Source organism: Clinocottus analis, unplaced genomic scaffold (assembly GCF_023055335.1).
Source record: "Clinocottus analis isolate CAN_PGR_092001 unplaced genomic scaffold, fCliAna1.0.p SCAF_5, whole genome shotgun sequence".
NCBI lineage: Eukaryota > Metazoa > Chordata > Actinopteri > Perciformes > Cottidae > Clinocottus > Clinocottus analis.
Genome location: NW_027176207.1, coordinates 6,163,146 through 6,183,525, shown reverse-complemented (window position 1 = coordinate 6,183,525; position 20,380 = coordinate 6,163,146). Strand labels below are relative to the sequence as shown.

At 39.5% G+C, this 20,380-nt stretch overlaps 3 protein-coding genes across 14 annotated transcripts in view; all 3 read right to left on the bottom strand.

Moving 5' to 3' along the window:
* cblb (Cbl proto-oncogene B, E3 ubiquitin protein ligase) overlaps positions 1-7,089 on the bottom strand; it is a 52,458-nt gene extending 45,369 nt beyond the window's left edge. For 2 of the 7 annotated variants that reach the window (XR_011079989.1, XM_068600712.1), the window contains exons 1-3: positions 4,902-5,271; positions 3,926-4,103; positions 3,205-3,455 (exon numbers count right to left, since the gene is read on the bottom strand). Coding sequence is in view for 5 of the 7 variants with exons in the window: in XM_068600712.1 (XP_068456813.1) it covers positions 3,205-3,455; positions 3,926-4,093 (419 nt within the window). In the remaining 2 variants the exon portion in view is untranslated. Of the gene's footprint in view, positions 1-3,204; positions 3,456-3,925; positions 4,104-4,432; positions 4,708-4,901; positions 5,272-6,949 lie in introns of those variants that run through there. The other 5 variants (XR_011079990.1, XM_068600711.1, XM_068600708.1 and 2 more) reach the window with 4 other exon arrangements.
* Positions 7,090-7,988: 899 nt separating this feature from the next.
* Positions 7,989-13,753, bottom strand: smfn (small fragment nuclease). The gene is made up of 7 exons (XM_068600658.1): positions 13,040-13,753; positions 12,133-12,216; positions 11,984-12,061; positions 10,104-10,215; positions 9,902-10,010; positions 9,542-9,595; positions 7,989-8,297 (listed from the first exon to the last, which is right to left on the bottom strand). The coding sequence occupies exons 1-7, from the start codon at positions 13,361-13,363 to the stop codon at positions 8,177-8,179; spliced, it is 882 nt and encodes a 293-aa protein (XP_068456759.1). The 5' UTR covers positions 13,364-13,753; the 3' UTR covers positions 7,989-8,176.
* Positions 13,754-14,997: 1,244 nt separating this feature from the next.
* amot (angiomotin) overlaps positions 14,998-20,380 on the bottom strand; it is a 37,182-nt gene continuing 31,799 nt past the window's right edge. For all 6 annotated transcript variants that reach the window (XM_068600947.1, XM_068600950.1, XM_068600951.1 and 3 more), the window contains one exon: positions 14,998-19,745. In XM_068600947.1, coding sequence (XP_068457048.1) covers positions 19,604-19,745 — 142 coding nt within the window. In that variant the 3' untranslated portion in view covers positions 14,998-19,603. The remainder of the gene's footprint in view (positions 19,746-20,380) is intronic.

The following is a 20,380-nucleotide window of genomic DNA, read 5'->3' as shown; positions in this document are numbered from 1 at the left end:
TTATTATATTATTATGGTTAGTAAAATGTTTATTATATTTATGAAACATAAAGGCCGGGTTAGGCTCATAAAGAGACGCAGTTAAGTGTCGTTTGAGCATATATGTTTCTTTGAAAACACAACAGCCCGAACATGGTCCAACACTGCGCTGATGTTTTGGCCAAGATCATCTGGTTCCTTAGTGATTAAACTCAGTAGCAAGGAGAAATTAAATTCATAGCGATTACAGTCATTGTTGCATTGCCAGTATTATGCGATTGTAGTGAGGGGGTGAAAAACCTTTCTTCCTTTAGCGTTGACTGCATTATTTTGTATTTTTGCCAGGTTTACTGCTGCTATAATGAGTTATCCTGTGGCCTTACATCCAATAATTGTCAGAAAACATACTTAAATTAAAGCTACAAGCAGCAATGTGCGGACCCTTGCACCGATGCTTGGACCCTAATAAGTAAAATAACAAGATGATAACAGGTTGCGTCTATGTAAATTAATTCAATGAAAAAAGAAAAATATCATCCGTTTCAAAAATCACAAGTTCGTACATGAATACAATTTATAATAATCCGTAATCCCGATAGTGTCACAACTGTACACCTGGAGCTGGTCACAGTCCAGTGTTTTTACGCTTCCACAAAGAGGAAGCTGGGAGGCAAATGAGTTTTGAAAACAAGAACTCAAGGAAGGACCCTTCGACATGCAAACTATGGGGAGACCAGGGATCCAACTGGGTACCTTGTGCTTTCAGGACGACCACAGTCTCAATCCAGCAACACCAGTCCACAAAGTAACAGCTCACCCTTATGCAATAAAAGTAAATGCAATAAAGGCAATAACACAAGTGATGCGTCAGAGAGATCCAAGTCCCTCGTAATTTAAGTAAATAAATGACAATATGAAAAAGTGTCCACAGGGACCTCCTACATGCTTTTTGTCTTTATTAAAGCAGGAGGAGGAGGCAGGGTAACAAGACTGGGTGTTTTACTTTGTCAACTTATTCTGCACTTTCACTGCTATCCAAAACTAATTGAGTCACTCTATAAGGACATCTTACACATCCTGCATGACTTAACATAAAATGCAGGTAGAAAAAAAGCGGTGTCAAAAGCCAAATTAAACATTTGTAACAATGCCTGTTTGAACCTACCGAACCGTGAGAGGCAGAGGAAAGTGTTGTGTTTCTGGATGGAGAAGATGGGAGTTGCAGTTTGAAATATCATGTTTACCAAACAAAAAATGCCAAATATCAATGTATCCAATAACAGGTCAAGTGATTATTTTGGAAAAATAAAAAATCTCAAATCTTGAAGTTTTCTGTAAATGCTGCCGCGATGTGTAGTGTTTCCTGTTAACATTATTAACACACATAGATGCATTAAAAAAAATCTGCTGGTGACTGTTTGAGTGCTCCATCAGAGAGGAAATATATGAACAGGATGTAACGTGCGTGGGGATTTTTCCTCAGCTCATAGTAACCAGAGAGCTCCTGAGAATCACTGGAGCTTTGACACTCAAATTATCTACAACTCTTCTCTTGCACAACCTGTGAGAAGTACAAAGAACTGTTATGAATTATTTTTATTTTGGTTTTGTCTCCTTTTTGGACAGTATCAATAAAAGTTTAATCGTGCCATTCAAAACATACACTGGTTCATAGTGAGGCAGTCCACTTTCTTTACTGTTTTGTAGCCATTGTCTTTGCAGAGCACTGAACTACAATCCAAAACATTTTACTACTTAGTAGTTCCCATTCATCCCGTCTCATCTTAACAGCCACTGCTCCAGTCGATACCAAGTGATCCAATTGCGTTTAGGTCATTGTTAATGAGGAAATCAATACAAGCTCAAAGCAAATTATGTCGTATTATCCCCATCAAAAAAAGCAAAACTATATTTTGCTCGATCTAATACTAAAACAAACAAAATAAACGTAGATTCCGCAATGCCAGAAACTTTACTATCCTCAAACTACAGTAACGTCACATTTATTGTATAATGCCTCATAGGATATAGCCTACTGTAAAAGCAACTGCAACATTTATTTTCTGCTGAATATGCCTCTGCTTGCTATTCTCCCTCCAACTCTCCTCTCTTTCACTTCTCAATCTTGGTCTCCCACTTTCTTCAATCGGAGTCCATCGGGCTAATGTCTGTCACATCCCGATCACAGTGGGCTGCTTTAAGTTGGTGACATGCCAGACAGTTACAGGCCACGAACCAGAATTTGATTTGTTTAATATGTTGCAGATTGCTAATTACAATGTGGAAAAGACATAACTTATGGGTGTCCTTCCTGTAACTCTGGTGAAATAAACCTCTCATTTAAGATCACCATCATCACCATCGTCCTCACGGTCAACCCAGCACCTCTGTCGTCACCCCATGTTGAGATCTCAACTCATGGCTAAGGTCATTGTACACTGTTGAGTCAAGTTAATTTTAGACCAAATGTAATGTCATTGAGTTTTGATGAAACTTCCCTTTTGTTATTTTTGTCTTGTCATTGAAATTGCATTGAAAATGAAATTGTCAAAATAACATGTTTGCATTTTTGAGTACTCAATATTTCAGCATATTCCCAGTTAAAACAACAGATGGGAAAACTTAAATGTTTCACTTAGTAGCAACAGATATAAATCTCATTGATGAAAAAGTACTTTCGACATTTCATTCCATAAATTGTGATTTTGATGCCAAACACAACTTGCTTCTTGTCTATTATTATATAGTGATGGCTGAATAGAGGGCATTTTAGAGCATCTACTGCATGCATATTTTAATTTAACTTTATAGCGCTTTTCTAAGTACACAAAGACGCTTAAGCTACAGAATACTGCACACAGCCTCAGAAAAACAAATACATGACCTTACCACTACGAAGGTGGCCCGGCCCAGAGGCCTCCCTACAAAGTATGGAAGCTGTCCTGACATCACATGGTGGAACAAACACTCCATTGGCATGAGGACAGCTGAAGCTCTAATATCTCCCCGCAAACTGAAAACTCACGTGTTCAGACCACACCATGGTACATAAAGTCAAATGAAGAACTTCAGTGTCAGCTAAACAAATGGGACCGGTCAAACCAGGTGGAGTCAGTTAGCCTCTAGACGCCATGAACACTACCACACTCCAGTGTCATCTCAAAAGCCTTCGTTAAGCAAGTCAGAAACAAATATTTTAATAATAATAAAATAAGGCCCTCTCACCTGTCCTGTGACTGCTCCTCATACATCCTCTCCTTTCCCTCTTTGAAGAGCCGGATGGCCCGTTTGGACTTCCTCATGAGGCTATCGATGTAGATCTTAAAGTACTCATTCTCACTGAGCTGTGTGAGTCTCTGGTTCTCTTCATATTTGCCCAGTGTAAGCCGCAGGTGCTGGTAGGCATCAGGTAATATATCCAGGATGTATGGTGGACTGTTTTTCAGCTGAAGTCTGGGATTTTGGCAGAGGCGGACCTGTGGGAAAGAAATCCATTGATGACCGCTTGCTGGATGCTCCAACATTTAGTTGTGGAACACACCTCAAGGTTCTTCTTCAGAATGATAATTGGCACATTTTGAATGTGACCTCTTGAACATATAGCTTTAACTCTCACGGGAAAAACAACTTCATTGTCTTTAAGCAAATTTGACACGTCTCCACCTGGGTATAAACACGGGTCAGACGACTCACTAACAAGGCATCCGGTCCCTTAATGAGATCTGGTTGAATGAACCAATGTCCTGCTGTTCTTGGACAGACACACTCGGTTATCATAGAGATTTAGAAATGTGTAAAAACTTAGATGTGTAAATTATAGGATGAGTACACAATCATAAATTGATCAGAGAGTACATGTGCACTCCATTAGAATTAGCATCAGCTCCACCTCTACATGTGCATATAAGTGCCTCCTACCATCTGGCAGACAGGCCTCCAAACTTACAACTTTATCCATAAGCTTCCAGGTTTTCTCCACAGTCCGCCGGTCGGCAGCTGCTTGTTTGGGAGGCCCCACTGCATCCTGGATGGCGTCAATGAGGCCTAAAATCCGACCCTTGCTTCGATTTGGTCCTCGTCCTCCAGGGTTTCGGCCACTAAGAGCAGTTGCCATTTCCTATACACTGGCCAAGAAAACAAATTATACAGACATTAAAATTGCCCTGTTTCAGTTAGTACAAATAATTAGCCACAGTTGTCTTATTGTTTGTATCCTATTTATTAATAGATAGAATTATTTGGCTGCACGTCATTGTCAAATGTAGGTACCAACAGGCCGCTTTGTGAAGGTGGTTTAAGGACCACTAGAGGTCTACTGGATATGATTATGATCAAACAATGGGCTTGTATGATTCAGAGTGGCATTGTCCATCACCCACGGGGCAGTCGGTGATGGAAGTCTGCGCCGTCAGAATTGGTTTCATATACATCATAGACATACTGGCAGGCTTACTGGTGGGCTTCCCGGTGGGCTTCCCTGTGTGGCTTAAGTTCCGGGCATCAGTTCATGCTGCTCTCTTCCCTCGGTAGGGCTACTGTGGACTCGACATGCCGTTTTCCGACCAATTCATGATTTAAATGCTAAATTAAAGTGTTTCCAGATTACACGTCACACGCTTCTGATGACAGTGTTGTATCTTTGTGATTAGGCTCAGGTTAACTTTCACTGGTCAACTCGACGGCCTGTTGGGGTACGCGTTGCTCGTGTTGCTCGCGTTGCTCGCCTTGACGACGACGTGTATTGATCCGGTGGAAGTTGGAGGTTGCGGTGAGTCAGGCTCGTCCTGTAACTCCCTTCTGGTGTTTCTGCTCGTTGCTTTTTAAGAGCAGCCAGAGCTCCTCACACAACAAGAACAACATATATATTTGTCGTTATTGTGCATTTATTGAATTATTTACTACATAATTAAACAGGAACTCACATGAATCGATCCGTAGCGAGGAAAAACACGCCGTCCTAACTTCCCAAACCACAAGGGAATGTCTGCTGGGTCCACATCCAGCGAACCTAATGAAGGAGTGTCCAGCCCGAGGCAGCGAGTAGCGGACTCTCCTGTCCAACGTGTTTTCGACCCGGGACTCGCTTCAAAGCTAGTCCTGCGGGCGTCCCGAGAAGCTGTCGAAGGAGTTTGATTTCAACGCGAAGCTGGAGTTCTGTGCTCCAATATGTGTTGTATAGTCAGATCAGCGTTAAGTTAGATATCATAAAACATAACTCATCCGGTGAAGCGTTTCAAAATACGGTCTTCATATACGAACAAAATAATTGACATTGAATTTGCATTTTCAAGTTTTATCCAGTTCTGTCGTTCAATTAAGTTGACCATGTTCTAATGTCCTCGGTATTGTCATTTCCACTCAATTTGGTACGTTTTCTTCCTTTAGTTTGAAGGAAATGGGTTTACTTCCGGTACTGTCCGTCTATGTTCTGGCTGCCATGAAGCAGCTGTTCTAGCGGTAGGAGGGTCAATGGGAGTATGAAGCAATATTGTCCAGGAACCAACCAATGCATCGACAGGAGCGCGAGACACTTATTGGTGCTCTGCAATGACGTCACTACTGTCAAGTCTGACAGACTCAGAGGGACTCGCGCGCGCCGGTCGAGACTCCAGATAAAAGTAATTTTGGTGATTTCCCTTATGTTCATTTGTTGTTGTTGTTGTTGTTGTTGTTGTTGTTGTATTATGACTACAAAAGCCCATTTGGAAAGTCAGGCCTAAGGCACAGTATGTGGGTAAAGCACTGTAAATGAACCGATGAAAAGAAAAACAGTGAACGGTAATTTGTTATAATCAATAGAAAGTATTTATCTTGGTAATTATGTTTACAACATCTAGGCCAACACGGTCGTCAATAATTTAATGTGAACCTTCACAAAATCTTACTTTATTGTAAAAATGTTCTATGTTTTATATATAAATCAAATACACAATAAATGTGTACGGAATTTGAGGTAAACGGGTGTACAGTAATTGCAAAGTAAATACAATAATTGTAAACCTGTTGTATTATAATAAGAAGTAATATGTTAAAAGAATGTAGGCTACAGAGATGTAAAGTGACAGTAACATGTTTGTCAAAGTGAGGAGCTAAATAACTCAGGAGGTCAAAAGGTCAACGCCTCGGTGAAGCTGTCCCTGTGTCTGATGGTGCGGGACAAATTAATTTGGCGGCAGTCATCACACAGCAGAGGCAGAACAGCTTGAAGCGAGGCATTGGGGTCTGTGGTGGTCCTACTACGGTTAGAGTCTCTGGTGGTTCGGCTGGCCCCCCAGGTGATCAGATTCTCCATGTAATCCTGTAATTTCCCTACTGAGGGACTAATAAAGGATTATCTTATCTTATGTTCATAACTCCCTTCTGGAGATGCTGTGTAGTTTTCACCCCACGTAGAGCCTTACACCAGACCAGGTGGTGACACAGTCTTCCTTTTAAACTGTATATCACCCACTTGTTAAAGAAATGTGGTCCCACATTTATGTATCAGAATTCCACTTAATTTAACATAACTGCATTCTTGTTTCCCATTGCGTACTAAAGTAGAATCTATTTATGCTTTTATTTTGAATGCAAACTGGCCTTACTTCCCGTGTGGTTCTTGCTGAATGCTGGTGGCTTGATGCAACCAAAGGAGGAAAATAGAAGAAAGGCCGCTCCCAAATACATTTGCACAACTCTTCCTCTGAAAAAACGAGGAGTGTTGTACCGGAAATGACAGAAGATACAGCGTGGGTGTACGATCACGGAGTATAAAGGCAATACGATCATTATTCACTACAGTTATTTACTCATAATTTTAGAAAAATAAGCTTAATAAATCAGTTTAAAAAAAGTTAAGAGGACTAAAGCCTTACATACACATGTCAAGCATATCAAAACAAATATAAAGCGATTCATTTGAATATTGGCAATGCTGACTGAAAATGCAGAAATCACAGAAAACCGAAAAAATAAATAAAAGTTTCCTCACCTGTGTCTAAAAGTGATGTTGGTTCAATGTGACTAAACATAAATGGATTAGCTTTACCTCCACTATTGACTTTACTTACATCTTTTACTTCATTTCTGCATTTAGATGTTTAGTTGAATTTAGATTTACAAATGTACATCACACAGCATATGGTCTAATTGTTACTGTATGAAATAACCAACTAAGTGTCAATCATAAATAAATAATGTTAATAAAACCCTCAAAAAAGATTGAATTTATTTACCAATTTTACAGTAAAACCATAGTGACTGAGAAGAAAGCTAAACTATTATTGTTCAGTAATTTATTGGTATGGTAATCTTGTTTTTTTAAAATTATTTTTACAAAAGGACAACGAAGCAGTGAATACAGGCCATATACCATGATCTAATCAGCAGTTGGTTCAAATACAACCAAACCAAAATTGACTTTGGGTCCACAGTGACACCAAAACATTTCAGAGGTCAATCACAGAAAACCCACGTTGCATCTGAATATTCTTTAGACTAAATGGACTTAGATGGACTTCTGCATTCACTGCCGGTTAGTCCAGGACAAATCCGATGTGAAGTTCTGGGACTGAGGATGTTGTATGTGTACAGATTGTAAAGCCTTCTGCGGACAATTTTTAATTTTGGGCAACACAAAATAAATTGGGCTAGGTTTTCAGTCTGGTGTTACTTTATTAAAGACTCTGAAAAACTGCAGCACTGACTCTACCTCTGATCGCTGTGCTGCCACTGTTGATGTTCTCCATACACACCTATTACAGCTTCCAAAAGATGATTCAGGCCGAAATTAGCTGAAAAGTATTTTGTGGAAGAAAACAGTTTACATGATTTTCTTGAAGAAAGTGCCTCAGGACAGAATGTTTTCCTTAAAACCAAATGTTTTCATTCACTTTATTGCTTAAAGCTGTATTTTCACCTTTTACGCTGCCAACAGACGTCTCAGGCCGAGAATAGCTCAAAAGGTGGATTTTGTGAAAAAATATATCGTTTCCATAATTTGATTTTTTAAAGATTGTCAGAACAGCAGATTTTCCAGTTTCATGTAATTTTAATGAACACCTGCCAATACTTTAACAAAGGATTATTGGACAGCTAAATATAAATGAAAACTAAAATCAAAGAAAACAACCACAAAAATTGAATTGACGAAGAAAACTGCTTTCTTGAAGAAATAAGTAATGCAACACTGAAGGTTCCATATCCTCCTTCAAAAGGGCTAACTGGTACTGCTGCCTCTGTTTTCTACTATCTTGGGCTTCTTCTCCTCTGAAGCTTTGAAGACGCTGGCTCTGTAGTACTGCAGCTCTTTAATGCTCTCCTGGATGTCATCCAAGGCTCTGGGGAGGAAACCACACTTTGATGCTTTTCATTGAATTATTTATGTTCCTTTCAACTTTAAAAGTAGCTGAAAAGATAATTTTGATACATTTGAACTTATTTTTCGCAAATTTTGATATCAGATATGTTCATTATACTTACCAGCTTAATTACTGAAAGCTCAGAACATGACAATATCACTAAAAGCCAGTCAGCGGAGGCGAGAAACATAACTAGCATGCTTTTAAATAAAGCTCTAGTATATTTTAATTAGGGCATGATTTTTCTGCGAATAATCGCATTATGCGCCAAATTCAATAATTAAGTAAAAACTAGTGTATTGCACACTTTTATATTAAAATAATGTTATAAGAACAATGTAACAGGCACTCTGGGAGCAGCAATAAGTGCTTTTCATGTTTTCCAGTTCAGTTTTTCTTACACAGTGAGAAAAGTCCAGTCTGTGATGGCTTGAACAAGTGAACTGAACATCTTGTGATGTGTGGAAAGTTCTCCTCTTTGAGAAAGAGTAAAGATCCAGAAGTGATACTGACAAAAAGTTCTCTGCCATAATGGATCAGACCACGCGGTCAGGCGCTTTGCACATACGCAATTAATGTTCAATGTGGACTTTGAGCATGTAGAGGTCCAGCGTGAAGCTCCTGTGAGACTGACCGCCTGTGAGCGTTTTGAGAGGCACAGTAGCCGGAGGCAGCTGCGCCTTGAGAACAAAAACTACATTACAATACGTGCTTTCACGTCAGGCTCAAGTTGGCAAGTCGTCAACACTGCCTGTCACTGAGGCTATGGAAGCACATACATATATCGCCTTCAAAGTAAAAGCAGTGTCGTTGTATTGCATTCATGGCGTAAATCTTATTTATTTCTTTTTCTTTTTTGATTGACCTCACACGGGCCGTACTGGGAGAACCGTAAGATACCCAGATCTTAACTACGCTGTCTGAGAGCGATTTAAAGTGCAGCACCTGTGTGCGGCAGTGATAAGACCCTCGCAATGCAGTTAATGCATGATCAAATAATTAATGCTGTTAATTGCTGAGTTAATACATAATTCACTTCATTAACTTTATTAACTTGCCCAGACCTAATTTTAATTAATATTAAAAAGGAAAAAAAAGTTGAACGAGAAAAATGTATGACATTTTTAAAGACCTACTTCCACTGTTGACTGTACTTAAGTTGACTTTAATTTTGACTAATTGCGTTTGCCTTCTCCGACTTTGTTGTTGTGAACCTTGTTTACCTGTGGGCTGCTTTCTTGTTAGGCACCATCTTGTATTCCTCTGGAAACCACCGCCTGAAAGTATTTATCAAACAAACACAAACCCACATTTACCTTAAATATAGTAACATTGAATGAGAATACTATCGTACATGTACTGCAAAGTAGGGACACGATCCTTGAGTTACAAAAGCTACTCAGCACTAAAATATTAAAACTAGGTCTTTGATTTCCAAGCTGACGAGTGGAAGATCATTTGTGGGGGTTGCGTAAATAACAAGGCTTTGATGAGATGAGCTGTACCCTGTACTTCGGAAAATAGTACAGGGGAAAAAAATATACAAATTCTTATGCAACTTTGGAAAACAGCCAAATACTGACCTACAAAGCTCCTTAATGGTGCTAACATCAACGATTCTGTAGTGAAGGTGGTACATAAACTGTGGCATGTACTTGTCCAGGAACCTCTTGTCCGCATGCACAGAGTTACCTGCAGGAAGAGGCATCACAGGACTTCACTGTAGGGGCCAACTAAGTTGAGTAAAATCACAATTCTGTAGATAATGCTAAAAAATTAACTCACCGGCAAGGGGACACTGACCAGGTGGGGTGTGCTGTCTGACGAAGGACAGAAACTCGTACTCCGCCTGCTCCAAGGTGATTTTACTGTCCTGTACAGCCTGCGTCAGTCCTGACTATGAGACATTACACACATATATCACAGAATACTTTTAACAGATAGTCCATAAAACACTTGCTAGAAAACTTCTTGTCTGCCTTTGTAGGTTCTATGAGGGGAGACTAAAGTGTAAAAATATTGTAAAGTGTAAAAATATTGTCAGTTAATTATGAAATGGAGGCGGGCCTAGACAGTTTCTATAACTAATAGTAAACACTGACGGCTATAACATGACAATGACAACCCACAAATTTTTGGATTCAACTAGGTCAAACTATAGTAGTGGGCAAAAGTGAATGAGTTCAAGGAGAGGAGATCTAAAAAAATTTTTAATTTAAAAACACCTTACAACACAGCCAAAAACACGGGTACCTTGTTAAATCCATACAAACAAAATGATAGATTTCCAAAGTCTTCAATTTAGTTTCTTGCGCCATCTAGTGGCTGAAACCCCCCTCTTTAAGTTCTTATGAAGTTATATGGGAAGCCACAATATCTATATTTCTATATTCCAATAAATTAGACATGTTTGTTCACATTAAACACAGCAGAATAGAAAAGAAACACCATTCAAAAAGGAAAACGCACATTTATTGTAATCCAGTTTCCCTACTCCAGACTGTCAGCACTGTGTGTTGGTGTTGCATTAAACAGCCAACCTGAACACGGTGCATCTTTGCATGCTCAGGTAGTTTCCAGCCAACATGACTGTCAATATAAGTAAGCTGGCATAAAAGATGGATTGATGGATTAACAAGCCCTTTGGACAGTGGAAGCAAACATAATCACTTTCTGTCAGTTGTCACAGGCAAAATACTTTGTTTGTTGTCAAAAGTGCAAAATATGTACCAGTCGCAACTAGGGTTGCAAAATTGCGGGAATATTCAAAGGTGGAAACTTTCCATGGGAATAAACGGGAATATACGGGAATTATCGGGAATAAACGGGAATATACAGGAATTATCGGGAATTAACAGGAATTAACTGAATATTTTGGTATAATTTTACTATATTTACCTTGTCATAAGCAGACATGCACGCAAACATTTATAATACAACTTTTAAAAATGACTTTTTTGACATTCCAAAAGCCAAGAATAATGGAGTTGATGGTGTACTTTTGTGTGGACATACGAACGTCCTACTCTCACTGCTGTAAAAAGTCTACTGTATACAAATAAACTTGGTATTAAAATGAACATGGCTTCAGTTTACCAAGTAATCAATATGCTTATGAAAAACAGTGTTGGGAAACTTTCTACATGAACTAGTTCAGTTCATAGTCCATAATTCAAAATTTTGAACTAAGTTCACAGCTCCAAAAAATGAACTAGTTCAGTTATTTTTTCAATATGTTGCAAGCTATAACTGAAATCTCTCTCTGTCTGCAATACCGCTCTTGGCCTGTACGCAACTCGGCGCTCTCACACTTGCCAGGCAAAGGGCTGAAACCTTCAGACTCAACACTGATTGAAAAAAACATCAAAAACAACAGAATGTTTTATGTTTACGTTTCTGACAAACAATGTTCCCAACCAGCTGCATTCAGGGTCCAGCTGAGCTAGGCGTACATAGTCTTGTTCTCAACTACATTTAAGTTCCCTGCAAAAAACTTAGGCACATTTCTTTTTTTCAAAATTCCCAAAATTCCCGTGGAAACTTTATGGAAATTTACCGGAAACTTTCCACCCCTTTGCAACCCTAGTCGCAACCCAGATATCTGTGCACAAATAAAGATTTGACAGTGTTATTCTTCCAAGCCTCTGAGCACAAAGAAGGCTTACCTTTCCATGATGCTCTTTACACCACTCGGACATCCCTTCCAGCAGCTCATTTGGCTGGTTAATGATTAAGTTGGGACCCTGCCAACAGAGAACAGATGAGTTTCATTAACATGGCAGGCAGAAGTCTAATTGTGTTTATGTCATATTACCTCAGCCAAAATGTTCAGGTCTGCGTCTGTGATGATGCAGGCCATCTCAATGATGTGGTCCTTCTCAATGTCCAGACCCGTCATCTAAACACACAGACGTAGTTATTAAAGATATATCTGGAACATGCATCTGGTCCTCAACAGCAGAATCCCCTTTACTTCTCATTTCCTTTTTAAATAGCATCAACTGGCAGAGATCCTCAGAATAATTGTAACTTAATAGTATATTTGCAGCAGGACGAGTGAACCTACCATTTATTACATGCAAGCAGAATATATTATCCAGTAACGATAAACTTTGCTATTCAGAGATTTTCGGGTGCAGGCATGAAAAAACAATTAAAACGAGGTATCGAGTTATATAGCGTTTCCTAACGACCACGACGTGAACGCTGAGCCTGCCATCACACATTACAGAGACACATAATGTGACATTTGGATAGTTTGTTGGCGTGAAATACAAATGAGTTGATAGACCATATGGATGATGTCTGCAAGTACAACATTAAAGCCATCTAGACCTGCCGTTATTCTAAAAGGTTGTTCACTCATCCTCTAGCTGTTCAACTCTGCGAGGTTATTCACAGAATATTACCAGTTATACTCTACTACAAAATGTGTAGTAGTCAGTGTGCATACGCATATATTAAACATGTTAAAGAGGCCTGTTCGCCATTATTAACGCTGTGTTGCTACAACATAGTTTTCATGCGTGTTTCAGCTCCAGTCCCCAGAAGACGGAATTTGCACATGCAACACCATACTCACCAGAATCACGTGGCCTACGGATGGTTAGCTCGGGGTGCTACATGTGTTAGCTTATGTTAGACAACTTACCAACAGTAGCATTGTATGTTACCTACACAGATACAAGACAGTTTAGTCCAAGACTAAAACTAGGACTTGCCTCGAGGTCCACCCAAACCATCCTCTGTGACATCGCGAAGGACGACATACTCATTTGCCCGGACACCTGAACGCAGCTTCTGGACAGCTGCACGGCAGCTCCTGGACACCTGAACGCAGCTCTTGGACACCTGAACGCAGCTCCTGGACTGAGTCGGAACGTGAATGGGTTTATTTCTCGACTAAACGGAACACTTTGTGATACAACACCACTGCAGAGTGAATGAAAGGCCGCCTTGCAGTGACGGAGGGAACGCTGTCTCCTTTTGCTGATAACTTCCAAAAATGCAAGACCCCATGCCGAAGTTTGCGAACACACTGGCATCCTGGACCGACTTCCGATCTGAACTGTCGTAAAGAACGCCTATCAGAAAGGTCACGACCAGAGCTACGATCAAACAGTATACTAACTCCTGATGTCTATTCCGAACCAATTTATGTTGACATCGATGGCAAATGTCATGAGGTTTGGGGAAGATGTGAGGAGAATCCAAAAGGATTTAGGAAAAGAAAACCACGCTGCTCAAATAATCCGCCCTGACTTTCTCTGAGCTACATGTGATGCAGCTGAGGTTACTGTGCTGCCTGCCACCCTGAAAGTACAAAGTCGGACCACTAAAAGCATATTGTGATTATAATTAATATGCGGTCCTAAAGAGCTCCTTCAGTAACAGGGAGAGAGACCGCAGGTCCTTCCAGAAAGCTGCCAGCAGGAGGAGCATCTGTCTGGTCTGTTGTCTTGTTCTGTTGAACCTCCCACCGCTTGAGGGCGCTGCGCCGTTGGGCCGTCACGGTGTTCCTTATTTAAAATATTTTAATTTGATTTTTTTTTTTTAAAGTAAATTTGAAAGCTCCAGGGCAGCTAAATTACTTAGAGGCCGGATTTAGAGTCTATACAGTTTGTCTTTTTTCATTTTAGTATAACTTACTCAAGCAACTAATAAATAACAAAAACAATACAACTAAGATAAATATAAACATGTACATACATATAGAGTGAATCGTTGAATGAATAGGGCATTCGCTTGGTGCTCGGGGTTAGAATCTGGGTTGGTACTACTGAATGTGAATTACTCAACTGAATAGGCCTCCCTGAAGGGCAACTTGAAGGGTGACCCATGCACCATGCCTTGGTGCATGGTTTACTGAGGTCCAACAACGCCAGGATGGTTGGCAAAGGACACATGTGAGACGGCTGGTTCTCAGTTGGATTTATTATAGTAGTAATGCAGTTCTGTGTGAGAGGTGTTTAAACGTACTAGTCCCAACACTGTTAGGTTGTTTAGGTAGGATGCTTTTTTTTTTTAAATTAACCAATATTGACGAACAAAAAAGGTCATTTATTTTGAGATAAAGTTGATATTACAATTCACTAGTTCAAGAATAAAGTTGATCAATAAAGTTGTACAATCCTTTATAAATTCCATCATCCAGTCTGTTCGCTGTTCTTTCACACTGTGTGGTTTGGATCAGCCACCAAACGAGACAGAGCCAGACTGCAACGGATCATCAGGTCTGCAGAGAGAACTATTGGTTCCAGCTTGCCCTCCATCCTGGACTTGTACACCTCCAGAGTCAGGAAGTGGGCTGGAAAGGTCACTGCAGACCCCCTTACACTCTGGACATAAGCTGTTTTAACTCCTCCCCTCTGGTCTACAGAGCACTGTACGCCAAAACCACCAGACACAGGAACAGCTTCTTTCCACTGGCCGTCACTCTGATGAACAGTTAATCAGACACCTCCATCTGCACGTTTTTGACTACTGTTGTCTTTAAGGTTTCTTTTATCTTGTTTATTGTATGTATAGAAGTACAACGAGCTAAGTGAAACCGGAGTCAAATTCCATGTATGTGTAAACTTAAATGGCCATTAAAGCTGATTCTGATTAGACAAAGTGAGGCCAACCCGGCTCTGAGGCGATGTCAAACAAGGGAAAGGACACAGTGGATGTTGGTGAATTGAAGTTTATTATAATCAAATAAAGAAAAGACTACAATTGTGAAGTGCGTCAGTAACATCAGTAATGTAAACGTGAATGATTGAGCAGGATGAAGTGTCAGCAAAAACAAAGAAAGGCCAAACCAAGACATAACCAGGCACAGAAAGAAAGAAAGAAAGAAAGAAAGAAAGAAAGAGAGAGAGAGAGGATCCTGGAGTTGGCCTCACTTTTAACCCCCAGGTGCTCGCTGACAACACCACACTTGTATGCTGTTATAGGCAGGGGCTGTCACAATGGCGAACAATCTTTTTTGCCGACAGGGATACATAGTTCAATACCTTTTCGATTTTTCACAAGTGCATTGTGGCAATAATGAAATAATCACCTGAAATGGGCAAGCATTTAGATACACGCACTAATACAAGTCATTTAATAAGCATACATGACAAATGGCCACCGGATCCACCTTCTTTATTTTTCTTTTGTGCTCTCTCAGATTAGAAACCAGTTGTAGGTCTGATCAGTCACAAATATGTCCCAGCTAATTCTGTAATCTTTTGCAGAGACCTACGTTGTCATATAACTATATTTTAAAATTCCCAACTTCAGACAAGACTTTGATAACATTAACACCGAACTGAATTGATTCCAACTCTATATGCTTTTGCTATTTGGCATTTTATCTTTGCCAACCAACTAAGAAAATATCTTTGCACCTTGAAATGTTCTGGTCTGATTTATAAAGGTTCATCCTCAAGATATCTGTAATATCACAATAGACTGTGAAATGTGTTTTTCAAGGTGGGGAATGCCAGCAACATAAATGTAAATTATGTGTTGCTGCCTTTGCAGCTACATTTGAACATATTTTTTACTTAAATGGAATGATTTATGTGGTAATAGGCGCATGAGAATAATTGCAGGCTCATTGAAAAAAGCAATGACATTTGGAGGTTCTAGTCTACCATCAAAATCCTTAAGGAAGCCCATCTGAGGCTTTACAATTCCCACAGGGTCAATTGTCTCCAAGCTTAAAAAAGGTGAACCTGACAAGACTCATGCCAACAAGCAGAAAATATATTTTACACTACCAGGATAAAAGGACACTTAATGTTCTGCTAAAAGCAAACATTTGTGAACATATTTGTTCACAAGTTACGCACGCCACCATTTATTTTGGCACATGATGAGTAGTTGTCCAAGTCCTTATTCCTATAAAATGTACACTCCTTTACCACATAGCTATGAATTCAATTGTTAGTTCCTCTGATGGAATGCAGTCCTTTAGTAATACCAATGACCCACTGCTTTAACATCTGAAAGCTGACCATTCTTTGGTCCAATATTTTTGGTTTTCAGTGACTGCTTCAATCTAGCCAAATTAACTTTGCTGGAAATGTGACAACATTAATGAAAAAAACAAACATTTGCAAAGGCTCAGATATTCTGGACTTTTTGTTTCACCATGAAATCAGGTCACCATAAAATCATCTTCTAAAATCTTGAAAATATTGGTGGAACTTATATCAACCAAATTGTGGATCCAGGGGGAGGGATGACGAGAAGGTCATTTCACGTCCTGTCAAGCCTGAACATCTTTGTCTTTTTTAAGATCAAGCTTTTCTTGAGTTCCTACAAGATTGTTGTTTACAGGGGGGAACACCAATTGTATTACATTTGGTTGAAAGCAAAAGATGCTTATCGCTGTATACTGATGGAAGACATTTACAGTAATTTACTATACATAAAAGTTAATTGATGAAAACGTGTCTTAGTCAAACAAATTACCAAAATGACACTTAATAGGACTAAGAAAATGTAGACTCAATTGATTATTGCATAAATTCCATGTTCACATCCAAACCAACTACTTCAACTAAAAACTGAAATCATTGAAATGGTGCAATGTGAATTAATTTCAAGGTTTGTTTTTGATCCATTAAACAGTCAGATGGATGGTAATTATAGTGGCTGCAATTATATATATTTACAATATGGTGTGGAAATGTCAACTTTATGTCAGGGTGTGCATCCTACTTAATAAGAAGTACTCAGTGCAGAGAGGATGCATCGAAAGAAGGCAGATTTTATACTTCGGGATTGTTAGGTCAGTTGGAAAACAAAAAAAGAAAAGCTCATCAGAGGCCTATAGTGCAAAACAGGATTTAGGGTAACCCCGTGTTTTCACTCCTATGCCGGAGGTTTTCTTCATTCCGGGGGTAGATTACAATGGTAATTTACAAATTTTTCAAGTTTTCAAATTTGACAGAAGGGCTGAGCATTGTAAAGCTGCGTTCACACCAAACACGTCGCGAATGTTATCTGCGCCTGAAAGGGGTCTTGCTTATCTCCGTGAAAACAGTTACCGTTTCTGCCATCCACTCGGGAAATAACCACTAGTTCTGCTCTACACTGTAAATTCTACATACGTCTGAACATCAAACTTCATTGTGTCTGGGTTTACATTAGCATGTTTGGTGGAAAAGTGCCGGCGGATATTGTATTCTTTGAACCACAATGGTTTCTTGGGAAATAAGACATACAGCCTTGTACTTGGGTGAAAAAATATTTAGCAGTCCACTTCTCATTAAACACTTGGCACTCTCTGTAGACTTTTCTTTTCTTTGGTCCACTCATTGTTCAAGGGCTCAATGCAGAAAGCTTCGGCAATACTAAACAAATACAAAGAAGTTTAAATCAAAATCCAGACTAAAAGCAATACAGATTACATTTACAAATGTAAAAAAACTACAGCTGGCAAGAGACGGCATACTGTTTGACTCTGTAAATTAACAGGCTTAAAACATTCACTGCCCATCTAGATAATGATAAATCTTCACTCAATCAATCTAAATTGCATATTCCGCTAAATGAGTGTGTTGCTGACTTATTCTTATAACGTGTTAAAACCTATTGCTTCGAATTATGTCTGTCTTATGCAAAGTCTATTTCACACCGCCGCGGTAGCCGCTGAAAGAATAAGGCTACATTGTTGTACACGACGTAAGAATACATTTCAGGAATAGGCAGTGATATTACAAACATGTTCATTTACAATATCACACAGTAGGCAATGTATTGCCTGCCATACTTCGTGCTTTTGCCAGTGGATCTTGTGTTAGTTTTAGCCTGTTTAACTTCTTCGTAGGACCCACTAAACAAGATCTAGGTTTTTAAGAGTCAGTCAGTTAAGCCAGGTAACAAAACATACCCTCATATGTTGAACTTGCTTTGTCGTACAGGGCCCACGTTTTACATCTGAACTCAGGGAGCTTTTTCAGCCGGAAGTCAACATATTATAGGGGACGCAAACAATAGTTGTCAAAAATGCAAGTACTAGTAGCCATGTGATGATTGTGCCAGTGGAATACAGAGCTACTGAATCCAACCATTGAGCAAAACAAGTCGGTTATCAGAAAGGTAACTCATTAATTCAAATCGATCATGAAATGTAACTGCTCATTGGCTCAGCTCTCTGATCCCTCCACAGCATAGAGGCCATTACAGTACCTACGAAATGTAAATAGTTAGGAATGTTTTACACTTTACATAATTTCTCATTATACGAGTGCCATGTCTAACAACAGTTTGAAAAAAAAAACACATTGCACATAAATACAATAGCTAGTGTCAGAAATCTTAAAGTAATATAGAACAAAAAAAATAAGTAGTGCAATATATGCAACAAAATGGTAGCAGATATCTTTGGTCCAACCAGCGTCCATCAACACTATTGGAGAGTTTACATATCTCTATCATGTGTCCAAGCTACGTGCTGCGTTTTCTTACAGCTGAACTCTTGTAGCCAGGTCAAGTCTTTTCTTATCATTAATCATTTGCTTGCATGTCGTAAAGGAAAAAATTGCATACGCCCAAATGTGCTGAATTGATGTTGCCGTAGCGAAAGCCCCCCTTTCCCAGGTCAAAAGATAGTGCATTTGAACCAAGTCTTCCACAGCGAATCATTTAACAGTGACAAATAGAAAATTCCTTCACATTAAATATATGCTTGTATGGATTTGTGAATGTGTATGCTCTACATGTTGAATTTTAATAGGAAGACTTTGTATATCAGGCTCACCTAATAATTTTTATACTTGGTCAACCTTTAAGAGCATACAAAAACTGAATTAAGAAAAAAAAGGTTTTGTTTACAATTTGGATTAATTAACCATTCAACCTCAGTTGAATCCATCACCGTAAACAAACGGCACCAAAAGCATCATACAAAGTTGCATCAGAAAAACAGGAACATCTTCTACATTTTTAAGTTCCAGCTGCCACGTCATATCAACAAATTTGTGGGAATTGCTAGAGCTGAGAGAAGACAGAAAGGGGCGGAGTGCTTCTGATTTCTGGATTTACCTCAGATGATGATGAACAGTGATTTAGTGAAGGAATGAAGGAAATGTATACAATCTCCAGTCATGCTAGATGTGTTTGATTGCATGCACATGTAAACATAAGAGTAAAATGTCTCTTGATGTGAATCAGTCAAACTGTGTCACCTTAAGCCACCAAACCTTTCTGTTGCAGGTTTGGATGGTAAGCTGTTAGGATTTACATGTCTGCTTGTCGAATGAGCTGCTCTCCAATCACTGAAATGGATATTTTTTCCCCAGAGCTCATGGGGTCAGATGAGGATCTCCACCATGTCTTTTTCTACTTCCTGTTGGGTGGGAGAGGCTGGAGGAGGGGCCTGCTGATGTGGATGGGACAGGATGGGAAGCCTTCGTTCCAGGGTGCTGCTTTGAAACACTGGCACATCTGAAAATAAGTAGACAAAAGAAATTCCACAAATTATCAGTCGATCGTCTCAGATGATTCAGTCTGTTTTGTATTCTTTTAAACAGACAAACTGACCAAGTTACAGTGGAGGACTTTTTGTTCTTCTCATAAATATTATTAAGAAGGCCTGAGTCACGACTGTTGGCAAGGACCTATTGAAGATGAAAGGATTATAATTATTAGGTCTATGCACTAATCAGGGGTCAGCGAGGACAATTAATCACAACTGAAATTGGCCAGCTGTTGGTCTGTGATAATGCAGGTCATCCTTCAAATCGGATAATCGGAGGTTTGACTTCCGGCTCTTCTCGTCCATGTCTATGTGTTCTTGGTTAAGGCACTAAACCCCATATTGCTCCTGTAGGCTACGTTGTATGAACAACACGGTGTGTTGTTAGTTAGTCATGATGGGCAGCGGGCATGGTAGCTCCTGTCATCAGTGTTTGAATGTGTGAATGATGACATGTAGTGTTAAAGAGCTTTGAGTGGTCGGAAGAGTGATGAAGTTCAACAGATCCAGATCCTCTCTCCCTGATACCTGTCAGCTGTCCTTCACTTCTCCACCTCATTCAACCAGACTTTAGTGCACTTGTTCAAGCCAACACAGACTGGAC

What these genes read in the sequence shown, in the direction of transcription:
- smfn (XM_068600658.1), bottom strand. Translation starts at nt 13,363, where the DNA reads ATGCCAGTGTGTTCGCAAACTTCGGCATGGGGTCTTGCATTTTTGGAA. An exon ending in TGGTTTGGGTGGACCTCGAG is followed by an intron (nt 12,217 to 13,039) that starts GCAAGTCCTAGT and finishes CTGTGTGTTTAG; the next exon opens with ATGACGGGTCTGGACATTGA. An exon ending in ACCTGAACATTTTGGCTGAG is followed by an intron (nt 12,062 to 12,132) that starts GTAATATGACAT and finishes CTCTGTTGGCAG; the next exon opens with GGTCCCAACTTAATCATTAA.